Consider the following 19829-nt stretch of genomic DNA (forward strand, 5'->3'; position numbering starts at 1 on the left):
CCAGATTACCACTATAACCTGGTTGTTGTCCCCAGATTACCACTATAACCTGGTTGTTGTCCCCAGATTACCACTATAACCTGGTTGTTGTCCCCAGATTACCACTATAACCTGGTTGTTGTCCCCAGATTACCACTATAACCTGGTTGTTGTCCCCAGATTACCACTATAACCTGGTTGTTGTCCCCAGATTACCACTATAACCTGGTTGTTGTCCCCAGATTACCACTATAACCTGGTTGTTGTCCCCAGATTACCACTATAACCTGGTTGTTGTCCCCAGATTACCACTATAACCTGGTTGTTGTCCCCAGATTACCACTATAACCTGGTTGTTGTCCCCAGATTACCACTATAACCTGGTTGTTGTCCCCAGATTACCACTATAACCTGGTTGTTGTCCCCAGATTACCACTATAACCTGGTTGTTGTCCCCAGATTACCACTATAACCTGGTTGTTGTCCCCAGATTACCACTATAACCTGGTTGTTGTCCCCAGATTACCACTATAACCTGGTTGTTGTCCCCAGATTACCACTATAACCTGGTTGTTGTCCCCAGATTACCACTATAACCTGGTTGTTGTCCCCAGATTACCACTATAACCTGGTTGTTGTCCCCAGATTACCACTATAACCTGGTTGTTGTCCCCAGATTACCACTATAACCTGGTTGTTGTCCCCAGATTACCACTATAACCTGGTTGTTGTCCCCAGATTACCACTATAACCTGGTTGTTGTCCCCAGATTACCACTATAACCTGGTTGTTGTCCCCAGATTACCACTATAACCTGGTTGTTGTCCCCAGATTACCACTATAACCTGGTTGTTGTCCCCAGATTACCACTATAACCTGGTTGTTGTCCCCAGATTACCACTATAACCTGGTTGTTGTCCCCAGATTACCACTATAACCTGGTTGTTGTCCCCAGATTACCACTATAACCTGGTTGTTGTCCCCAGATTACCACTATAACCTGGTTGTTGTCCCCAGATTACCACTATAACCTGGTTGTTGTCCCCAGATTACCACTATAACCTGGTTGTTGTCCCCAGATTACCACTATAACCTGGTTGTTGTCCCCAGATTACCACTATAACCTGGTTGTTGTCCCCAGATTACCACTATAACCTGGTTGTTGTCCCCAGATTACCACTATAACCTGGTTGTTGTCCCCAGATTACCACTATAACCTGGTTGTTGTCCCCAGATTACCACTATAACCTGGTTGTTGTCCCCAGATTACCACTATAACCTGGTTGTTGTCCCCAGATTACCACTATAACCTGGTTGTTGTCCCCAGATTACCACTATAACCTGGTTGTTGTCCCCAGATTACCACTATAACCTGGTTGTTGTCCCCAGATTACCACTATAACCTGGTTGTTGTCCCCAGATTACCACTATAACCTGGTTGTTGTCCCCAGATTACCACTATAACCTGGTTGTTGTCCCCAGATTACCACTATAACCTGGTTGTTGTCCCCAGATTACCACTATAACCTGGTTGTTGTCCCCAGATTACCACTATAACCTGGTTGTTGTCCCCAGATTACCACTATAACCTGGTTGTTGTCCCCAGATTACCACTATAACCTGGTTGTTGTCCCCAGATTACCACTATAACCTGGTTGTTGTCCCCAGATTACCACTATAACCTGGTTGTTGTCCCCAGATTACCACTATAACCTGGTTGTTGTCCCCAGATTACCACTATAACCTGGTTGTTGTCCCCAGATTACCACTATAACCTGGTTGTTGTCCCCAGATTACCACTATAACCTGGTTGTTGTCCCCAGATTACCACTATAACCTGGTTGTTGTCCCCAGATTACCACTATAACCTGGTTGTTGTCCCCAGATTACCACTATAACCTGGTTGTTGTCCCCAGATTACCACTATAACCTGGTTGTTGTCCCCAGATTACCACTATAACCTGGTTGTTGTCCCCAGATTACCACTATAACCTGGTTGTTGTCCCCAGATTACCACTATAACCTGGTTGTTGTCCCCAGATTACCACTATAACCTGGTTGTTGTCCCCAGATTACCACTATAACCTGGTTGTTGTCCCCAGATTACCACTATAACCTGGTTGTTGTCCCCAGATTACCACTATAACCTGGTTGTTGTCCCCAGATTACCACTATAACCTGGTTGTTGTCCCCAGATTACCACTATAACCTGGTTGTTGTCCCCAGATTACCACTATAACCTGGTTGTTGTCCCCAGATTACCACTATAACCTGGTTGTTGTCCCCAGATTACCACTATAACCTGGTTGTTGTCCCCAGATTACCACTATAACCTGGTTGTTGTCCCCAGATTACCACTATAACCTGGTTGTTGTCCCCAGATTACCACTATAACCTGGTTGTTGTCCCCAGATTACCACTATAACCTGGTTGTTGTCCCCAGATTACCACTATAACCTGGTTGTTGTCCCCAGATTACCACTATAACCTGGTTGTTGTCCCCAGATTACCACTATAACCTGGTTGTTGTCCCCAGATTACCACTATAACCTGGTTGTTGTCCCCAGATTACCACTATAACCTGGTTGTTGTCCCCAGATTACCACTATAACCTGGTTGTTGTCCCCAGATTACCACTATAACCCTGGTCTGTTGTCCCCAGATTACCACTATAACCTGGTTGTTGTCCCCAGATTACCACTATAACCTGGTTGTTGTCCCCAGATTACCACTATAACCTGGTTGTTGTCCCCAGATTACCACTATAACCTGGTTGTTGTCCCCAGATTACCACTATAACCTGGTTGTTGTCCCCAGATTACCACTATAACCTGGTTGTTGTCCCCAGATTACCACTATAACCTGGTTGTTGTCCCCAGATTACCACTATAACCTGGTTGTTGTCCCCAGATTACCACTATAACCTGGTTGTTGTCCCCAGATTACCACTATAACCTGGTTGTTGTCCCCAGATTACCACTATAACCTGGTTGTTGTCCCCAGATTACCACTATAACCTGGTTGTTGTCCCCAGATTACCACTATAACCTGGTTGTTGTCCCCAGATTACCACTATAACCTGGTTGTTGTCCCCAGATTACCACTATAACCTGGTTGTTGTCCCCAGATTACCACTATAACCTGGTTGTTGTCCCCAGATTACCACTATAACCTGGTTGTTGTCCCCAGATTACCACTATAACCTGGTTGTTGTCCCCAGATTACCACTATAACCTGGTTGTTGTCCCCAGATTACCACTATAACCTGGTTGTTGTCCCCAGATTACCACTATAACCTGGTTGTTGTCCCCAGATTACCACTATAACCTGGTTGTTGTCCCCAGATTACCACTATAACCTGGTTGTTGTCCCCAGATTACCACTATAACCTGGTTGTTGTCCCCAGATTACCACTATAACCTGGTTGTTGTCCCCAGATTACCACTATAACCTGGTTGTTGTCCCCAGATTACCACTATAACCTGGTTGTTGTCCCCAGATTACCACTATAACCTGGTTGTTGTCCCCAGATTACCACTATAACCTGGTTGTTGTCCCCAGATTACCACTATAACCCTGGTCCTGTTGTCCCCAGATTACCACTATAACCTGGTTGTTGTCCCCAGATTACCACTATAACCTGGTTGTTGTCCCCAGATTACCACTATAACCTGGTTGTTGTCCCCAGATTACCACTATAACCTGGTTGTTGTCCCCAGATTACCACTATAACCTGGTTGTTGTCCCCAGATTACCACTATAACCTGGTTGTTGTCCCCAGATTACCACTATAACCTGGTTGTTGTCCCCAGATTACCACTATAACCTGGTTGTTGTCCCCAGATTACCACTATAACCTGGTTGTTGTCCCCAGATTACCACTATAACCTGGTTGTTGTCCCCAGATTACCACTATAACCTGGTTGTTGTCCCCAGATTACCACTATAACCTGGTTGTTGTCCCCAGATTACCACTATAACCTGGTTGTTGTCCCCAGATTACCACTATAACCTGGTTGTTGTCCCCAGATTACCACTATAACCCTTCCTGTTGTCCCCAGATTACCACTATAACCTGGTTGTTGTCCCCAGATTACCACTATAACCTGGTTGTTGTCCCCAGATTACCACTATAACCTGGTTGTTGTCCCCAGATTACCACTATAACCTGGTTGTTGTCCCCAGATTACCACTATAACCTGGTTGTTGTCCCCAGATTACCACTATAACCTGGTTGTTGTCCCCAGATTACCACTATAACCTGGTTGTTGTCCCCAGATTACCACTATAACCTGGTTGTTGTCCCCAGATTACCACTATAACCTGGTTGTTGTCCCCAGATTACCACTATAACCTGGTTGTTGTCCCCAGATTACCACTATAACCTGGTTGTTGTCCCCAGATTACCACTATAACCCTGGTCTGTTGTCCCCAGATTACCACTATAACCTGGTTGTTGTCCCCAGATTACCACTATAACCTGGTTGTTGTCCCCAGATTACCACTATAACCTGGTTGTTGTCCCCAGATTACCACTATAACCTGGTTGTTGTCCCCAGATTACCACTATAACCTGGTTGTTGTCCCCAGATTACCACTATAACCTGGTTGTTGTCCCCAGATTACCACTATAACCTGGTTGTTGTCCCCAGATTACCACTATAACCTGGTTGTTGTCCCCAGATTACCACTATAACCTGGTTGTTGTCCCCAGATTACCACTATAACCTGGTTGTTGTCCCCAGATTACCACTATAACCTGGTTGTTGTCCCCAGATTACCACTATAACCTGGTTGTTGTCCCCAGATTACCACTATAACCCTGGTCCTGTTGTCCCCAGATTACCACTATAACCTGGTTGTTGTCCCCAGATTACCACTATAACCTGGTTGTTGTCCCCAGATTACCACTATAACCTGGTTGTTGTCCCCAGATTACCACTATAACCTGGTTGTTGTCCCCAGATTACCACTATAACCTGGTTGTTGTCCCCAGATTACCACTATAACCTGGTTGTTGTCCCCAGATTACCACTATAACCTGGTTGTTGTCCCCAGATTACCACTATAACCTGGTTGTTGTCCCCAGATTACCACTATAACCTGGTTGTTGTCCCCAGATTACCACTATAACCTGGTTGTTGTCCCCAGATTACCACTATAACCTGGTTGTTGTCCCCAGATTACCACTATAACCTGGTTGTTGTCCCCAGATTACCACTATAACCTGGTTGTTGTCCCCAGATTACCACTATAACCTGGTTGTTGTCCCCAGATTACCACTATAACCTGGTTGTTGTCCCCAGATTACCACTATAACCTGGTTGTTGTCCCCAGATTACCACTATAACCTGGTTGTTGTCCCCAGATTACCACTATAACCTGGTTGTTGTCCCCAGATTACCACTATAACCTGGTTGTTGTCCCCAGATTACCACTATAACCTGGTTGTTGTCCCCAGATTACCACTATAACCTGGTTGTTGTCCCCAGATTACCACTATAACCTGGTTGTTGTCCCCAGATTACCACTATAACCTGGTTGTTGTCCCCAGATTACCACTATAACCTGGTTGTTGTCCCCAGATTACCACTATAACCTGGTTGTTGTCCCCAGATTACCACTATAACCTGGTTGTTGTCCCCAGATTACCACTATAACCTGGTTGTTGTCCCCAGATTACCACTATAACCTGGTTGTTGTCCCCAGATTACCACTATAACCCTTCCTGTTGTCCCCAGATTACCACTATAACCTGGTTGTTGTCCCCAGATTACCACTATAACCTGGTTGTTGTCCCCAGATTACCACTATAACCTGGTTGTTGTCCCCAGATTACCACTATAACCTGGTTGTTGTCCCCAGATTACCACTATAACCTGGTTGTTGTCCCCAGATTACCACTATAACCTGGTTGTTGTCCCCAGATTACCACTATAACCTGGTTGTTGTCCCCAGATTACCACTATAACCTGGTTGTTGTCCCCAGATTACCACTATAACCTGGTTGTTGTCCCCAGATTACCACTATAACCTGGTTGTTGTCCCCAGATTACCACTATAACCTGGTTGTTGTCCCCAGATTACCACTATAACCCTTCCTGTTGTCCCCAGATTACCACTATAACCTGGTTGTTGTCCCCAGATTACCACTATAACCTGGTTGTTGTCCCCAGATTACCACTATAACCTGGTTGTTGTCCCCAGATTACCACTATAACCTGGTTGTTGTCCCCAGATTACCACTATAACCTGGTTGTTGTCCCCAGATTACCACTATAACCTGGTTGTTGTCCCCAGATTACCACTATAACCCTTCCTGATGTCTCCAGATTACCACTATAACCTGGTTGATGTCCCCAGATTACCACTATAACCCTTCCTGTTGTCCCCAGATTACCACTATAACCTGGTTGTATGTCCCCAGATTACCACTATAACCCTTCCTGTTGTCCCCAGATTACCACTATAACCTGGTTGTTGTCCCCAGATTACCACTATAACCTGGTTGTTGTCCCCAGATTACCACTATAACCTGGTTGTTGTCCCCAGATTACCACTATAACCTGGTTGTTGTCCCCAGATTACCACTATAACCTGGTTGTTGTCCCCAGATTACCACTATAACCTGGTTGTTGTCCCCAGATTACCACTATAACCTGGTTGTTGTCCCCAGATTACCACTATAACCTGGTTGTTGTCCCCAGATTACCACTATAACCTGGTTGTTGTCCCCAGATTACCACTATAACCTGGTTGTTGTCCCCAGATTACCACTATAACCTGGTTGTTGTCCCCAGATTACCACTATAACCTGGTTGTTGTCCCCAGATTACCACTATAACCTGGTTGTTGTCCCCAGATTACCACTATAACCTGGTTGTTGTCCCCAGATTACCACTATAACCTGGTTGTTGTCCCCAGATTACCACTATAACCCTTCCTGTTGTCCCCAGATTACCACTATAACCTGGTTGTTGTCCCCAGATTACCACTATAACCTGGTTGTTGTCCCCAGATTACCACTATAACCTGGTTGTTGTCCCCAGATTACCACTATAACCTGGTTGTTGTCCCCAGATTACCACTATAACCTGGTTGTTGTCCCCAGATTACCACTATAACCCTTCCTGTTGTCCCCAGATTACCACTATAACCTGGTTGTTGTCCCCAGATTACCACTATAACCTGGTTGTTGTCCCCAGATTACCACTATAACCTGGTTGTTGTCCCCAGATTACCACTATAACCTGGTTGTTGTCCCCAGATTACCACTATAACCTGGTTGTTGTCCCCAGATTACCACTATAACCTGGTTGTTGTCCCCAGATTACCACTATAACCTGGTTGTTGTCCCCAGATTACCACTATAACCTGGTTGTTGTCCCCAGATTACCACTATAACCTGGTTGTTGTCCCCAGATTACCACTATAACCTGGTTGTTGTCCCCAGATTACCACTATAACCTGGTTGTTGTCCCCAGATTACCACTATAACCTGGTTGTTGTCCCCAGATTACCACTATAACCCTGGTCTGTTGTCCCCAGATTACCACTATAACCTGGTTGTTGTCCCCAGATTACCACTATAACCTGGTTGTTGTCCCCAGATTACCACTATAACCTGGTTGTTGTCCCCAGATTACCACTATAACCTGGTTGTTGTCCCCAGATTACCACTATAACCTGGTTGTTGTCCCCAGATTACCACTATAACCTGGTTGTTGTCCCCAGATTACCACTATAACCTGGTTGTTGTCCCCAGATTACCACTATAACCTGGTTGTTGTCCCCAGATTACCACTATAACCTGGTTGTTGTCCCCAGATTACCACTATAACCTGGTTGTTGTCCCCAGATTACCACTATAACCTGGTTGTTGTCCCCAGATTACCACTATAACCTGGTTGTTGTCCCCAGATTACCACTATAACCTGGTTGTTGTCCCCAGATTACCACTATAACCTGGTTGTTGTCCCCAGATTACCACTATAACCTGGTTGTTGTCCCCAGATTACCACTATAACCTGGTTGTTGTCCCCAGATTACCACTATAACCTGGTTGTTGTCCCCAGATTACCACTATAACCTGGTTGTTGTCCCCAGATTACCACTATAACCCTTCCTGTTGTCCCCAGATTACCACTATAACCTGGTTGTTGTCCCCAGATTACCACTATAACCCTTCCTGTTGTCCCCAGATTACCACTATAACCTGGTTGTTGTCCCCAGATTACCACTATAACCTGGTTGTTGTCCCCAGATTACCACTATAACCTGGTTGTTGTCCCCAGATTACCACTATAACCTGGTTGTTGTCCCCAGATTACCACTATAACCCTTCCTGATGTCTCCAGATTACCACTATAACCTGGTTGTTGTCCCCAGATTACCACTATAACCTGGTTGTTGTCCCCAGATTACCACTATAACCTGGTTGTTGTCCCCAGATTACCACTATAACCTGGTTGTTGTCCCCAGATTACCACTATAACCTGGTTGTTGTCCCCAGATTACCACTATAACCTGGTTGTTGTCCCCAGATTACCACTATAACCTGGTTGTTGTCCCCAGATTACCACTATAACCTGGTTGTTGTCCCCAGATTACCACTATAACCTGGTTGTTGTCCCCAGATTACCACTATAACCTGGTTGTTGTCCCCAGATTACCACTATAACCTGGTTGTTGTCCCCAGATTACCACTATAACCTGGTTGTTGTCCCCAGATTACCACTATAACCTGGTCTGTTGTCCCCAGATTACCACTATAACCTGGTTGTTGTCCCCAGATTACCACTATAACCTGGTTGTTGTCCCCAGATTACCACTATAACCTGGTTGTTGTCCCCAGATTACCACTATAACCTGGTTGTTGTCCCCAGATTACCACTATAACCTGGTTGTTGTCCCCAGATTACCACTATAACCCTGTCCTGTTGTCCCCAGATTACCACTATAACCTGGTTGTTGTCCCCAGATTACCACTATAACCCTGGTCCTGTTGTCCCCAGATTACCACTATAACCTGGTTGTTGTCCCCAGATTACCACTATAACCTGGTTGTTGTCCCCAGATTACCACTATAACCCTTCCTGATGTCTCCAGATTACCACCATAACCTGGTTGTTGTCCCCAGATTACCACTATAACCCTTCCTGATGTCTCCAGATTACCACTATAACCTGGTTGATGTCCCCAGATTACCACTATAACCCTTCCTGTTGTCCCCAGATTACCACTATAACCTGGTTGTTGTCCCCAGATTACCACTATAACCTGGTTGTTGTCCCCAGATTACCACTATAACCTGGTTGTTGTCCCCAGATTACCACTATAACCTGGTTGTTGTCCCCAGATTACCACTATAACCTGGTTGTTGTCCCCAGATTACCACTATAACCTGGTTGTTGTCCCCAGATTACCACTATAACCTGGTTGTTGTCCCCAGATTACCACTATAACCTGGTTGTTGTCCCCAGATTACCACTATAACCTGGTTGTTGTCCCCAGATTACCACTATAACCTGGTTGTTGTCCCCAGATTACCACTATAACCTGGTTGTTGTCCCCAGATTACCACTATAACCTGGTTGTTGTCCCCAGATTACCACTATAACCTGGTTGTTGTCCCCAGATTACCACTATAACCCTTCCTGATGTCTCCAGATTACCACTATAACCTGGTTGTTGTCCCCAGATTACCACTATAACCTGGTTGTTGTCCCCAGATTACCACTATAACCTGGTTGTTGTCCCCAGATTACCACTATAACCTGGTTGTTGTCCCCAGATTACCACTATAACCTGGTTGTTGTCCCCAGATTACCACTATAACCTGGTTGTTGTCCCCAGATTACCACTATAACCTGGTTGTTGTCCCCAGATTACCACTATAACCCTTCCTGTTGTCCCCAGATTACCACTATAACCTGGTTGTTGTCCCCAGATTACCACTATAACCTGGTTGTTGTCCCCAGATTACCACTATAACCTGGTTGTTGTCCCCAGATTACCACTATAACCTGGTTGTTGTCCCCAGATTACCACTATAACCTGGTTGTTGTCCCCAGATTACCACTATAACCTGGTTGTTGTCCCCAGATTACCACTATAACCTGGTTGTTGTCCCCAGATTACCACTATAACCTGGTTGTTGTCCCCAGATTACCACTATAACCTGGTTGTTGTCCCCAGATTACCACTATAACCTGGTTGTTGTCCCCAGATTACCACTATAACCTGGTTGTTGTCCCCAGATTACCACTATAACCCTTCCTGATGTCTCCAGATTACCACCATAACCTGGTTGTTGTCCCCAGATTACCACTATAACCCTTCCTGTTGTCCCCAGATTACCACTATAACCTGGTTGTTGTCCCCAGATTACCACTATAACCTGGTTGTTGTCCCCAGATTACCACTATAACCCTTCCTGATGTCTCCAGATTACCACCATAACCTGGTTGTTGTCCCCAGATTACCACTATAACCCTTCCTGATGTCTCCAGATTACCACTATAACCTGGTTGTATTCCCCAGATTACCACTATAACCCTTCCTGTTGTCCCCAGATTACCACTATAACCTGGTTGTTGTCCCCAGATTACCACTATAACCTGGTTGATGTCCCCAGATTACCACTATAACCTGGTTGTTGTCCCCAGATTACCACTATAACCTGGTTGTTGTCCCCAGATTACCACTATAACCTGGTTGTTGTCCCCAGATTACCACTATAACCTGGTTGTTGTCCCCAGATTACCACTATAACCTGGTTGCTGTCCCCAGATTACCACTATAACCTGGTTGTTGTCCCCAGATTACCACTATAACCTGGTTGTTGTCCCCAGATTACCACTATAACCTGGTTGTTGTCCCCAGATTACCACTATAACCTGGTTGTTGTCCCCAGATTACCACTATAACCTGGTTGTTGTCCCCAGATTACCACTATAACCTGGTTGTTTTCCCCAGATTACCACTATAACCCTTCCTGATGTCTCCAGATTACCACTATAACCTGGTTGTTGTCCCCAGATTACCACTATAACCTGGTTGTTGTCCCCAGATTACCACTATAACCTGGTTGTTGTCCCCAGATTACCACTATAACCTGGTTGTTGTCCCCAGATTACCACTATAACCTGGTTGTTGTCCCCAGATTACCACTATAACCTGGTTGTTGTCCCCAGATTACCACCATAACCTGGTTGTTGTCCCCAGATTACCACTATAACCCTTACTGTTGTCCCCAGATTACCACCATAACCTGGTTGTTGTCCCCAGATTACCACTATAACCTGGTTGTTGTCCCCAGATTACCACTATAACCTGGTTGTTGTCCCCAGATTACCACTATAACCCTTCCTGTTGTCCCCAGATTACCACCATAACCTGGTTGTTGTCCCCAGATTACCACTATAACCTGGTTGTTGTCCCCAGATTACCACTATAACCTGGTTGTTGTCCCCAGATTACCACTATAACCTGGTTGTTGTCCCCAGATTACCACTATAACCTGGTTGTTGTCCCCAGATTACCACTATAACCTGGTTGTTGTCCCCAGATTACCACTATAACCTGGTTGTTGTCCCCAGATTACCACTATAACCTGGTTGTTGTCCCCAGATTACCACTATAACCTGGTTGTTGTCCCCAGATTACCACTATAACCTGGTTGTTGTCCCCAGATTACCTCTATAACCCTTCCTGTTGTCCCCAGATTACCACTATAACCTGGTTGTTGTCCCCAGATTACCACTATAACCTGGTTGTTGTCCCCAGATTACCACTATAACCTGGTTGTTGTCCCCAGATTACCACTATAACCTGGTTGTTGTCCCCAGATTACCACTATAACCTGGTTGTTGTCCCCAGATTACCACTATAACCTGGTTGTTGTCCCCAGATTACCACTATAACCTGGTTGTTGTCCCCAGATTACCACTATAACCTGGTTGTTGTCCCCAGATTACCACTATAACCTGGTTGTTGTCCCCAGATTACCACTATAACCTGGTTGTTGTCCCCAGATTACCACTATAACCTGGTTGTTGTCCCCAGATTACCACTATAACCTGGTTGTTGTCCCCAGATTACCTCTATAACCCTTCCTGTTGTCCCCAGATTACCACTATAACCTGGTTGTTGTCCCCAGATTACCACTATAACCTGGTTGTTGTCCCCAGATTACCACTATAACCTGGTTGTTGTCCCCAGATTACCACTATAACCTGGTTGTTGTCCCCAGATTACCACTATAACCTGGTTGTTGTCCCCAGATTACCACTATAACCTGGTTGTTGTCCCCAGATTACCACTATAACCTGGTTGTTGTCCCCAGATTACCACTATAACCTGGTTGTTGTCCCCAGATTACCACTATAACCTGGTTGTTGTCCCCAGATTACCACTATAACCTGGTTGTTGTCCCCAGATTACCACTATAACCTGGTTGTTGTCCCCAGATTACCACTATAACCTGGTTGTTGTCCCCAGATTACCACTATAACCTGGTTGTTGTCCCCAGATTACCACTATAACCTGGTTGTTGTCCCCAGATTACCACTATAACCTGGTTGTTGTCCCCAGATTACCACTATAACCTGGTTGTTGTCCCCAGATTACCACTATAACCTGGTTGTTGTCCCCAGATTACCACTATAACCTGGTTGTTGTCCCCAGATTACCACTATAACCTGGTTGTTGTCCCCAGATTACCACTATAACCCTTCCTGATGTCTCCAGATTACCACCATAACCTGGTTGTTGTCCCCAGATTACCACTATAACCTGGTTGTTGTCCCCAGATTACCACTATAACCTGGTTGCTGTCCCCAGATTACCACTATAACCTGGTTGTTGTCCCCAGATTACCACTATAACCTGGTTGTTGTCCCCAGATTACCACTATAACCTGGTTGTTGTCCCCAGATTACCACTATAACCCTTCCTGATGTCTCCAGATTACCACCATAACCTGGTTGTTGTCCCCAGATTACCACTATAACCCTTCCTGTTGTCCCCAGATTACCACTATAACCTGGTTGTTGTCCCCAGATTACCACTATAACCTGGTTGTTGTCCCCAGATTACCACTATAACCCTTCCTGTTGTCCCCAGATTACCACTATAACCTGGTTGTTGTCCCCAGATTACCACTATAACCTGGTTGTTGTCCCCAGATTACCACTATAACCTGGTTGTTGTCCCCAGATTACCACTATAACCCTTCCTGATGTCTCCAGATTACCACCATAACCTGGTTGTTGTCCCCAGATTACCACTATAACCCTTCCTGATGTCTCCAGATTACCACCATAACCTGGTTGTTGTCCCCAGATTACCACTATAACCTGGTTGTTGTCCCCAGATTACCACTATAACCTGGTTGTTGTCCCCAGATTACCACTATAACCTGGTTGTTGTCCCCAGATTACCACTATAACCTGGTTGTATTCCCCAGATTACCACTATAACCCTTCCTGATGTCCCCAGATTACCACCATAACCTGGTTGATGTCCCCAGATTACCACTATAACCTGGTTGTTGTCCCCAGATTACCACTATAACCTGGTTGTTGTCCCCAGATTACCACTATAACCTGGTTGTTGTCCCCAGATTACCACTATAACCTGGTTGTTGTCCCCAGATTACCACTATAACCTGGTTGTTGTCCCCAGATTACCACTATAACCTGGTTGTTGTCCCCAGATTACCACTATAACCTGGTTGTTGTCCCCAGATTACCACTATAACCTGGTTGTTGTCCCCAGATTACCACTATAACCTGGTTGTTGTCCCCAGATTACCACTATAACCTGGTTGTTGTCCCCAGATTACCACTATAACCTGGTTGATGTCCCCAGATTACCACTATAACCTGGTTGTTGTCCCCAGATTACCACCATAACCTGGTTGTTGTCCCCAGATTACCACTATAACCTGGTTGTTGTCCCCAGATTACCACTATAATCTGGTTGTTGTCCCCAGATTACCACTATAACCCTTCCTGATGTCCCCAGATTACCACTATAACCTGGTTGTTGTCCCCAGATTACCACTATAACCTGGTTGTTGTCCTCAGATTACCACTATAACCTGGTTGTTGTCCCCAGATTACCACTATAACCTGGTTGTTGTCCCCAGATTACCACTATAACCTGGTTGTTGTCCTCAGATTACCACTATAACCTGGTTGTTGTCCCCAGATTACCACTATAACCTGGTTGTTGTCCCCAGATTACCACTATAACCTGGTTGTTGTCCCCAGATTACCACCAGAACCTGGTTGTATTCTCCAGATTGCTACTATAACAACCTAACTCAAACCCCTTGTCATTATCCTCAGATTGCTACCTGCTACTCAGTGCCTTGTGCCACCACTACGGATAATGAGTGTCTTTGGACCGACTGGCTGCTAGTTAACAGTCTGAGTGGCGAGCAGGCCAGACAGTATGCCTGCATCAAACGCTCAGACTCTTCCTGCAGCTGGTACCGGAGCGGCCCGCCACCAGAGAAGGACTTCATGGACATGTCAGACCCCTGAGAGGGGTAGGATTGGGGTCAGGGAGGTGCTACTCCAGGACAGAGAGAGAAGAGGGGCAGGGGGCACTGACCACACTACTGCTGCGTTCATGTGCTACTTGGAAATTCATACATGCTTGACTGGGAAACTTGAGTTGCTGTTTTCTCATGGAATTATCAATATTCCAGTTTCCAACATCCAAAACAACGTTTAGTAGGATTGATAGTAGCTGAGTTCCTGCTTCTCAGAGGAGTACATGAACGGAACACTAGACACAGAATATCTCTTCCTATTTCCTGACTAGTTCTCCAGAGTCCAGAGGCTCCTTGTATCTCCTCCTCCCTCTGACTTAGGGATGAGGTCTGTCCTGTCACTATGTATGTATGACTATGAAGCTAACAAGAGACAGGACATGCCCAGACACAACCCAGGCAGAAGAGAAGAGATGGAGAGTGATGTATGACTATGAAGCTAACAAGAGACAAGACATGCCCAGACACAACCCAGGCAGAAGAAGAGAGATGGGGAGAGATGTCAGCCTCTTCTGTGTATGTTCCCTCTCTAGTACTGTAAAGAACACACTTTCCATGTATTCAGGTTTCTGTGTGTTTTCTCACTATATTGCATGTCCTACTGCCATCTAGACATTACAGTAGATTCTGAAGTTCTGGAAATGCAGTCCAAAACCCCATGGATTCAGTCCTTTGAGCTTGTTCAAGTGTATGAAATCAGCACTAGACATTCAAGTCTTATATTCAGTATATGGGAAAAATGATCCCCATTAGACAAACATCTAAATTGGAGTAATGTACGATGTCTAGAAATGATCCGTGATGTACACACTAAAATGCCTGTGTCCTGTGTGAGAATGTGTATATGCTGTATGATTATAACTGTTCCAGCGTTAACAACAGCTAACCTAGAGTAAAGAGGTACTCGGAGTACAACATTGATGTCCATTTTAATAGTTGTGTGTATTACTTCCTTGTGGCCCACGTACTGTTGATGCATTGTGGCAAAAAAGCTAATCCACTGGTTTAACATACACACCAGTAGAAGTCAAGTCAGTCTCTCCTTAGCAACATGTTTGATATTTAAAGGAATGTTTTAAAAAAGTATTTAATTGTCTTTTTCTATAGCTTTCTATTTCACTGTACCAAAAACATATAAAATCCAGATCCAGAACTTTACGTTGTTATGGGTCCGTTATTCTCAACCATTCCAATGGTTTAGGTAGAGACAGGTAGATCTAATGGTTTAGGTAGAGACAGGTAGTTCCAATGGTTTAGGTAGAGACAGGTAGATCTAATGGTTCAGGTAGAGACAGGTAGTTCTAATGGTTTAGGTAGAGACAGGTAGATCTAATGGTTTAGGTAGAGACAGGTAGATCTAATGGTTTAGGTAGAGACAGGTAGTTCTAATGGTTTAGGTAGAGACAGGTAGATCTAATGGTTTAGGTAAAGATAGACAGGGTCATAACTGTCCTGTGAGGATCCAAATAGGTCAGATCAGGTTTGCAATGAATAACTTCAATTAGACCCTCTCTCACCCGCAGAGGGGGGAAGCTGGTGGGGGTTAACAACTAACGCCCTGTTGTAAATCAAGGACAGAACATTCAGACATCCCTCTCTAAATTCCCCCAAGGAATGGGACTGTTTCAGGAGATTTTTCCAGGCAAAACTCTAACAATTTCAAGGGCAACTATTGGAACAATGTTTCTAACATAGAACGTGATGAATGGTGATCTAAAGAACGCTAATGACGTTTTGTTTGTTACTTCATGATGTCATAAAAAATGTTATAAAGGAAATACTGTAACTTGGAAAGTATACCCACTACATTTGTGAAGTGTCCATCCTATGCGTTGTGCACGAAATATAAAAAATGATTAAAGTATTTTTGTTAAGAGAGGAGCATGATTTTAGGAGCCATAAGAGATAATTGTTTTACATTAACTTTGCACAGTGACAAGCCACAACCCTGAGTGAGGTCAGAGAACTTGTCAGACTGACAGAACCGCCCTTTCTAACAAACTGTATGAAATGATGGGTTATCAATTAACATATCAGACCAGAGAGACGTAGAGCTGCAGGTCACGCTTCAAAGTGGTTTGAACTCTGAATCTCAACACGAGGTAGAGACGATAACGTCACCTCCCGGACAATCAGTGGTACGGCTGATTAGCTGTCCTAAGTAAAGTATCTAAATAAGCAAATTGAAGTGGAACCATTCTACTACTCTGCTCAAACCACCGTAGTACGCTACTCTCATCACCCCACTGGGAACCATCGACACGGCAGGCTATCTTCAAAGAAGTATCTTCCAGAGTGAATGGAAGGAGAATAAACTCTTTATTTCTGTTCAGGACTACACAACAAGTCATCGGATACCAGACAACTACAGTAAAGGACAACAGTAGAAGACTTCTCAGAACCATTTCGGACAATCAGAGCCTTACAAGTGTAACACGAAAAGGCCTAACCCCCTTTCCAAGGCGGCCCAATTCCGAGAGAGATACACGGTGAACCAAGGCATTTTCACGTAAATACCTTCATGATTTCTTACTCCAGCTATTTGACCAAGAAGGAGAGTGATGGAGTGCTGCATCAGATGACCTGGCCTCCACAATCACCCGACCTCAACCCAATTGAAATGGTTTGGGATGAGTTGGACCGCAGAGTGAAGGAAAAGTAGCCGTGTGCTCAGCATATGTGGGAACTCCTCTAAGACTGTTTGAAAAACATTCCTCATGAAGCTGGTTGAGAAAATGCAAAGAGTGTGAAGTTAAAGCTTGGTCACAAATGGGTCTTCCAAATGGACAATGACCCCAAGCATACTTCCAAAGTTGTGGCAAAATGGCTTAAGGATATCAAAGTTAAGGTATTGGAGTGGCCATCACAAAGCCCTGACCTCAATCCTATAGAAAATTTGTGGGCAGAACTGAAAAAGCGTCTGCGAGCAAGGAGGCCAACAATCCTGACTCAGTTACACCAGCTCTGTCATGAGGAATGGGCCAAAAGTTAAAAAGTTAAAAAGTTAAACAATTTAAAACAATTTAAAAGCAATGCTACCAAATACTAATTGAGTGTATGTAAACTTCAAATTGAGTGTATGTAAACTAACTTGTGACCAAGCTTTAACTTCCTGACTGATGTCTTGAGATGTTGCTTCAATATATCCACATCATTTCCCCCCCTCAAGATGCCATCTATTTTGTGAAGTGCACCAGTCCCTCCTGCAGCAAAGCACCCCCACAACATGATGCTGCCACCCCCGTGCTTCACGGTTGGGATGGTGTTCTTCGGCTTGCAAGCCTCACCCCTTTTTCCTCCAAACATAACGATGGTCATTGTGGCCAAACAGTTCTATTTTTGTTTCATCTTGCCAGAGGGCATTTCTCCAAAAAGTACGATCTTTGTCCCCACGTGCAGTTGCAAACCGTAGTCTGGCTTTATTATGGCTGTTTTGGAGCAGTGGCTTCTTCCTTGCTGAGCGGCCTTTCAGGTTATGTCGATATAGGACTTGTTTAACTCTGGATATATATACTTTTGTACCTGTTACTGTGGATAACAGTACCTGTTTGTACCTGTTAGTACAGTACCTGTTTGTACCTGTTACTGTGGATATAGATACTTTGTACCTTCCTCCAGCATCTTCAGAAGGTCCTTTGCTGTTGTTCTGGGATTGATTTGCACTTTTCGCACCTAAGTATGTTCATCTCTAGGAAACATAATGCATCTCTTTCCTGAGCGGTGTGACGGTTGCGTGGTCCCATGGTGTTTATACTTGTGTACTATTGTTTGTACAGATGAACGTGGTAACTTCGGGCGTTTGGAAATTGCTCCCAAGGATGAACCAGACTTGTGGAGGTCTACACTTTTTTTTCTGAGGTCTTGGCTGATTTCTTTTGATTTTCCCATGATGTCAAGCAAAGAGGCACTGAGTTTGAAGGTAGGGCTTGAAATATATCCACAGTTACACCTCCAATTGACTCAAATTATGTCAATTAGCCTATCAGAAGCTTCTAAAGCCATGACATCATTTTCTGGAATTTTCCAAGCTGTTTAAAGGCACAGTCAACATAGTGTATATAAACTTCTGACCCACTGGAATTGGGATATTGTGAATTATACGTTAAATAATCTGTCTGTAAACAATTGTTGGAAAAATGGCTTGTGTTATGCACAAAGTAGATGTCCTAACCGACTTGCCAAACTATATTTTGTTAACAAAAAATGTGTGGAGTAGTTGAAAAATTTGTTTTAATGACTCCAACCTAAGTGTATATAAACTTCCGACTTCAACTGTAGGTAGCTCTTATGGTTTGTGTACAGATAGGTAGATAGGTGATTAGGTAGACAGGTAGTTATGCAGATAGGTAGCTCTTATGGTTTGTGTACAGATAGGTAGATAGGTGATTAGGTAGACAGGTAGTTATGCAGATAGGTAGCTCTTATGGTTTGTGTACAGATAGGTAGATAGGTGATTAGGCAGACAGGTAGTTATGCAGATAGGTAGCTCTTATGGTTTGTGTACAGATAGGTATTTAGCTAGATAGGTAGTTAAGTCGTTCTTACCATGTCCTTGTGGTTTGGGTAGAAGGTCTGGTCGATCAGAGGGAACTTGTCAGGGCCTAGCTTCTTACACGTGGCAATCAGCTGGGCAAACTAGTGGAGGGGTACAGGAGACAGTTAGTAGAGGTGGCCTTGGCCTAGTGATTAGGCCTGGGACTTGGACTGAAGAAGGCATAGTAACTTGTCAGGGCCTAGCTTCTTACAGGTGGCAATCAGCTGGGCAAACTAGTGGAGGGCTACAGGAGACAGTTAGTAGAGGTGGCCTTGGCCTAGTGATTAGGCCTGGGACTTGGACTGAAGAAGACATAGTAACTTGTCAGGGCCTAGCTTCTTACAGGTGGCAATCAGCTGGGCAAACTAGTGGAGGGGTACAGGAGACAGTTAGTAGAGGTGGCCTTGGCCTAGTGATTAGGCCTGGGACTTGGACTGAAGAAGACATAGTAGGTGTACTAAAGTCCTACAGACTTTTCCTCCAGACACTGGGTAAATGTTCAGAAAAAGTTGTAACTAGAGGGACATATGAGGCAAAAAAATCTACAGGTCTCTCCTCCAGACACCTGGTAAATGTTTAGATAAAGCTGTAGAGGAACTGATGACCAAATTATTGACAGGACTCTCCTCCAGACACCTGGTAAATGTTTAGATAAAGCTGTAGAGGAACTGATGACCAAATTATTGACAGGACTCTCCTCCAGACACCTGGTAAATGTTTAGATAAAGCTATAGAGCAGGGGTGTCAAACTCA

General features: G+C 44.6%; 2 protein-coding genes across 3 annotated transcripts in view; one reads left to right on the plus strand and one right to left on the minus strand.

The window, feature by feature from the left end:
- Nucleotides 1–15695, plus strand: part of LOC129851361 (metalloproteinase inhibitor 4-like) — a 94777-nt gene extending 79082 nt beyond the window's left edge. The window contains exon 5 of the mRNA XM_055917852.1: nt 14334–15695. Within this exon, the coding sequence (XP_055773827.1) occupies nt 14334–14531 (198 nt within the window). The 3' untranslated portion in view covers nt 14532–15695. The remainder of the gene's footprint in view (nt 1–14333) is intronic.
- The window catches only part of LOC129851360 (synapsin-2-like), a 231378-nt gene that overhangs the window by 143563 nt on the left and 67986 nt on the right, over nt 1–19829 (minus strand). For both annotated transcript variants that reach the window (XM_055917849.1, XM_055917850.1), the window contains exon 5: nt 19088–19177. In XM_055917849.1, the coding sequence (XP_055773824.1) occupies nt 19088–19177 (90 nt within the window). The remainder of the gene's footprint in view (nt 1–19087; nt 19178–19829) is intronic.

This window comes from Salvelinus fontinalis, chromosome 3 (genome assembly GCF_029448725.1).
Source record: "Salvelinus fontinalis isolate EN_2023a chromosome 3, ASM2944872v1, whole genome shotgun sequence".
Classification (NCBI taxonomy): Eukaryota; Metazoa; Chordata; class Actinopteri; order Salmoniformes; family Salmonidae; genus Salvelinus; species Salvelinus fontinalis.